This window comes from Condylura cristata, unplaced genomic scaffold, assembly GCF_000260355.1.
Source record: "Condylura cristata isolate star-nosed mole 26May11 unplaced genomic scaffold, ConCri1.0 scaffold00010, whole genome shotgun sequence".
NCBI classification, from domain to species: Eukaryota; Metazoa; Chordata; class Mammalia; order Eulipotyphla; family Talpidae; genus Condylura; species Condylura cristata.
This window is the reverse complement of record NW_004567111.1, coordinates 3,473,048-3,478,868: the sequence shown is the minus strand read 5'-3', so window position 1 is coordinate 3,478,868 and position 5,821 is coordinate 3,473,048. Positions and strand designations below refer to the sequence as shown.

At 55.1% G+C, this 5,821-nt stretch overlaps 1 protein-coding gene across 1 annotated transcript in view; it reads left to right on the top strand.

The window, feature by feature from the left end:
• The window catches only part of TPP2 (tripeptidyl peptidase II), a 40,420-nt gene that overhangs the window by 33,010 nt on the left and 1,589 nt on the right, over positions 1-5,821 (top strand). Inside the window, exons 27-29 of the mRNA XM_012723155.1 lie at positions 387-517; positions 3,207-3,414; positions 5,056-5,175. Of these exons, the coding sequence (XP_012578609.1) occupies positions 387-517; positions 3,207-3,414; positions 5,056-5,175 (459 nt within the window). The remainder of the gene's footprint in view (positions 1-386; positions 518-3,206; positions 3,415-5,055; positions 5,176-5,821) is intronic.

Genomic DNA, 5,821 nt, shown 5'->3' with positions numbered 1-5,821 from the left:
GCTGCGCCACCAGGGAGGGCCTCTGCCGTGGTGTTTTAATAACAAGATTCTGTCTCGTTCACCAAGTGCTTTTATTTTTTAAGCCTATTTTCACGTGACGAGGGACGAAAGTCACATACCAGTGACGTCTTTGGGATCTTTAAGCTGCACAGGAAAGGAGCGGCCTTTTCTGAACCTGGCGTCATCTTTCTCTCACGTGCCCGGCATGAGAGAGCCACAGGGGCGCTTCTCACCGAGCGGGCTGGCCGGGGCGGCTGGCGGGCCCCTCAGGCGCTGTCTGGGCCTGGGCACAAACGCCCTGGGCTGTGCCCATGGGAGGCGCAGCGTGAGAGTGTCTGTGTGGCCACGGGCACCCTTTCCTTACGTCTTCCTTTTCTGCTCCCTAGGAACGAATGAAAAGACTGAATGAAATTGTTGAAGCTGCAAACGCTGTCATTTCTCACGTAGACCAAACAGCGCTGGCAGTTTACATTGCAATGAAGACTGACCCCAGGCCCGATGCAGCAACTATAAAAAAGTACCTAACCAGTAAATAATCTTTCTTGCATCTCATTTCTAAGATCTTTTAAAAGTAGGGATTGGTGTTACCGAGAATATTCTTCTTCTTTTCTGATAATTGCCACAGCCTGATGGTGGCAGTTAGCAGTAACTGCAGGCCCCTCGCTAGGTACGTGAATGACTTTCCGTAGTCATGGAAGGCCAAGTAGAACGAGTGGCTTCCCTTCTCAGCCGAGCGAGCGAGCGAGCGAGCAGCTGGGGTGTGGCCTGCGAGAGGGAGCGGCAAACCCTGGGGGGGGGGGCAGGTTGAGCTTCTAACGTGGGGGGGGCCCAGGTTGAGCTTCTAACGTCTGGTAAATGGCAGGAAGCGCGTTAGGCTGGGCCCTTTACCTGGCAGCTTGGCTCTTCACAGCCGGCCTCCGGGTGCCGCCCGCGGGGCTCCTGGCTCCCTCCAGAGGTCTCCCAACCGCGCGGTCAGGCCGGGCCTCGGGGAGCCGGCGCGCCCGGGAGCTCAGCGCGGACACCTTGGTTCGGGCTCGGCTTCGGGCTTGCTGACTCCGCGGCCGCAGCCCCAGGGCCGCGCGAGCTGCAGCACCTCCCGCCGCTGCGGCCCAGGGTGCCCCTTCCGCCTCGTTCTCCAGGCAGAGTGCTCACAGGAGGAAGTTCCTGCTGCTCTAGACTTTACCTGTGGCTAAGTAGCACCCGAGTTATGCTCGACTTCTCATTTCCATGCAACGCTGCTTTTCGCTTACATTGTTCATGTCAAAAATGGCGATGGTTAAACTTCCATTGTAAAAATGGTACGCTTTGTAGGGGGTCTGTCAAGTTTGATCAGATTCGAGCTGCAGCTCACCTGGCCACTAATGTCTTTCTCTTGAGTTGCTTCCTGAAATGTGGCTCCCGCCACCCCGTCAGGACTGGGAGCGCTGGTCTGGGGTGTTTTTGAGCAAACACCTGTGGGAAGCAGCACTGAGGCCTGTGAACGGCCGCGAGACGCGCCTGTATGTGCAGGAGACGTGCAGCCCGGCACAGGGAGGAGACTCAGGAGGCCTGGCCGCGGAGGCCGAGTAGTCCACATCCCACAGCCCCGCAGGGAGGCCTGGTTTGCTTTGAGTAGGGGGGGGGAGAGGGGCGCCTTGTGGATTATTTCCTTAATCCGAGCAGGGCACCTTAAGTTAGAAGAAGTATTCCAGCTAAGTAGCATGTGTTGCTGGATCAGAGGCCGAAAGCGCCCTTTCGGGGCCTAGCCCAGGCCAGGAGCTCAGCTCCCCGTGCGCCCTCCGGCTGCCACGTCCTCCCCGCTTCTCTGGCAGTGAGGCGTGGGCACGGGGGCCGGGGTGCTGAAGCCTGCGGGGTGAGCCCTGCTATCCAGCCCCGCCCAGAGCCCCATCCTCCGTCTCGCTGTGGGGATGAGGATGGGGCCCGACGCCCAGGGTTGCCTTGAAGCGTAAAGACAGCTGTGCAGTCATTTCTGATGGCTCCTGGCACCTAAAAGAGGGGGCATTGAACAGACACCACCTGTAAGCCCCGACTCAAATCCCTCGTAACCAAGGAAGTAACCAAGCAGTCCCCACTCCGTCCACACGAAGAGCGTGCAGGCTCTTTTAAGCTCTGGGGCCCTCTGCTGATGAACTCGGCCGCTGTGCGCCACGTGTGTGGGGTCACGTGTGTGGGGTAGCTGAGGCTCGGCTGTCACGAGTGTGACCCTTAGTTAACAGGCTGGCAGGTTGCTTTGGGCTGTTGTTCCGTTTTGCTCACTCCTAGTCATCGCTGACTCGTGGCCCCAGCAGAACTGGCATGTCCCCCTCTCTGGGCCCTTGGGAATGGCTCTTACCTTTTGTGAGCTGTCCTTCCCAGCTCTGAAGGCCTCGTGCTCACCCCCTCGGTACTTTTAACGCTCACTGCCTTCACCCCGTCATAGGAGTTGAACCAAAGTCCCTCTGAGAAGCTCCCCAGCGACTAACACATCCGCTGGAGTGTAGGTGGTTATTCCGCTTCATTCAGCAGCGATTGGTTGACTGATTCTGGGCTGAGCTTCGTGCTGGGCACTGGGGAATACATGAGCAGGAGCCAGAGATGCCTGCCGGGGCAGGGCCCGGGCACCGCTGATGGAGAGCGTGTCGCCAGGACCAGAGCGCAGAGCTGAGCGTCCCGACTGCGGGACCCTGAGCAAGTCACTTAAACTCTGCCTCACTTTCCTCCTTTGCAAAATGGGGGGTGGGGGTGGGATGGTAATAGATGGTGTCTTCCTCATAGAATGATTATGGTTTTACTGTGTTAAAATGCTGAGCCAGTGGCTGGTGCATTCAGGGTAGACTACATTTTGCTCTGCTATACCTGAGAGCTCGTGACTGCAGCAGTTGGTCTGCACGCGCACAACGCCTGCAGTGACTGCTGTGCGGAGGAAACCCGCCCTCACACGGAGAGTCTGGCGGGAGGGCCAAGAGCCAGATGATCTGTCCAGTCTCATTGCTTGTGGCGTTTTGTTTCAGCCGAGTGCATTAGCCCAACTGACTTCATCTCTGGATGCGCTGTAGTGGCTTATGTGATGTTTGTTTAAAAATAAGGAACTTGGTCTACGCTACAAAAGTATATGCTTTTTCTGCGTCATAAATTGTAGGCAAGAGAACGCATGAGTGTGATTTCAGATAGCGCTGTCCTTCTAAAAACAGAAGCTGTGCTGACATGAGATGTTTTCCACTCTGCAGTGACATGGACAAGCAGAAGTCCACCCTCGTGGATGCTCTCTGCAGGAAAGGCTGCGCCCTGGCCGACCACCTGCTTCAGGCCCGGGAACAGGACGGGGCAGTCTCCTGCGACCCCGAAGGAAGAGAGGACGAAGGCGACAGTGTTCTGGATTCCCTGACGGAGACTTTCTGGGAGACTACAAAATGGACTGACCTTTTTGACAATAAGGTACCTTCCGGCTTCTTGCTTCCTGTGCTCAGACCTTGGTTCCGACTCCCCCACTTTGCTGCTACCTCCTGTGTGACGGGCCCGAGAGCAAGGGGGAGGAGGAGGACACCTGGCTCTGAGGAGGAGGTCGTGTCTGCCTCGCCTGTGTTAAAGCGACTTCGCCTTTCTACCTGTCTGCAAAGTGGCCGCCTTGGCCATGCCGGTCGTCAAGCAGCTCGAGACAGTGTGGCGGCCTTTCAGTTAGCCAGTGACGCGTAACGTTAAGGTGGAGACTGCCCAGCAGCTGCCTGCACGCGGCCCCACGGCCTGTGCCGGTTGTGCGGGTGGAGGAAGGAGTGTGTTCTGATCCGCCTGGGTGTTTTCTCAAAACCCTGTAACTTCCAAATAATTACCATCCTGATCTATAGCTCAACAGCTGCAAAATCTACTGCACAGAAAGAACCATGGATGGACTTTGGGAATGATAAAGCTTTTAAAATCCCATCAGCTCTCTCTGTGAGTGTTACAGCAGAGAGCACGTAATGACAACTCGTCTCTTCCTTCTGGAGAGAAGGAACGACGGTGTGGAATCGGCGAATGCTCCTTGCCCACCACACAAACCTTTGCTCTTGTAGGCGGCGTCCTGTCTGCGGGGCCGACCCGGGGTGGCGGGCAGGGAGGCTCTGGACGTGCGAGTCTCCTGCCCGCCTGGGTTCTGCCAGCGCCGGGTGCACCAGCGTAGAGAAGGGCCAGGCTGTAGGCAGGAAACGGAAGTCAGCCCCTGCCCGGGGCCAGATTAAAGCTCAGTGAGACCCCTGGGGTTGTTCCTGGTGGCCTTGGCAAGGTCAGGCTCTGTCTGCTGAGTGGGCTGGCCCACTGTCCCCTCCGCAGGCACTTGTGAATTAAGGCCTGGGAGGGCGGGGGCCCGTGCCTTTGCTACTGTCGGTCCTCGCCTGTCTGCTGTGGGCCAACCGCGTGCTCACTTGCCGGGAACGAGACCTGAAAAGCCGCCCAGCAAGAAGCCAGTAGGTGCCTGGCCAGCAGCTCGTGAGTCTGCCGCTGCGCCATCCTGCCGCCCGGGGCGGCCCGTAGCCCCGCCTGTCACTGAGAGCGACAGGCTCTGCACACTTCACCTTTGCGATCACAAGTAAGACAGGACGCCTTTCCCTGGAGACGCTCTCCACATTTTAGAAGTGGAAACCTAAAGTCTAAATAAGTGGCTGCAAGCATAGTTGCCAAGTGGAATAATTAAAGACACAAAACGTGCAGAAAGGAAGCGCTGAAGGTAAAAACAGATCTGAGCTGCTGGTGTTTGGTGACTTCTAGTTTATAATCTTTGCCGCTTGCAGTGATGTTTTATAGCTCGGCACTCTGTGCAAGTGTGTGCTTTTGTGATTTATGTTTGCTCTGCCGTCTTTTGCATAAAGACTTGCTTGGTCATGGATTCCAACAGACAGTGACTGATTATAATTTTTCTCCTCAAAGCAAATGCTCTGTTCTGTGGAATTCCCAGTTCTTTTGAAGACCTGAATTGTTCTTTTTAAACGTCTTTAAAACGTGTTTGATGTAACTTGAACCTTTTAAAAGCCACACTTCTATTAAAGCCTTATGCCTTACAGTGTAAATAGTTCACAGACAGCTTCGTCTTGTTTTATGTTGCAGGTTCTGACGTTCGCGTACAAGCATGCCTTGGTGAATAAAATGTACGGGAGAGGCCTTAAATTTGCCACTAAGCTTGTGGAAGAAAAGCCAACAAAAGAAAACTGGAAAAATTGTATCCAGGTAGGTGCTATGTTAATCTCGAGAGTGAAAGGTCCCTTCAGGATTGCATAATGGCCAGGTAGTGTGTCCGCTTTACACCTGCAAAGGCTGGAGCAGTGTTGGCTTTGTTACACTGATGATGCTGATGCGAAATGCGCGGGAGCAGCCAGCAGCTGCTTAAATGTTTAAGGCTTTCCACGCCCATCCAGAAAATGGACTCAGCCTCAAGAGTTTTCAGCTTAGGCCAAAAAGTGCTGTGGATTCTGTGTAGGTAGAAGAAAACTTTTTCCCCTTGAGAGAAGCAACTCCTCTTCAACACGTTTAACCCAATTCTGAAATGTTTTGATTTTTAGTTTCTGTCTGTGTCTTGCCCCATTTGAAATGAGAACCCATTTGTGATTTTACCACGCATTCTGTGCAGGGAAGTTCTGAGCTGAGCTTTCTGCACACGCTAATGGTCAAGTGACACACTCAAGCTGACCCCCGCGGGCGGGGCAGCCTCACCTGCCTTCGCCCCGGAGCTGGTTACGCCTGAAGGCCGATGGGGCGGGGCGGCCCTCCCCGTCTCCCCTCGTCTCCCCTCTCGAGGTGAAACTGGCTGCAGGTGCCCGTAGACAGCTTTGGTAATTAGAGGAAACTAAAGGAGAGCTAAACTCGTACAGATTTT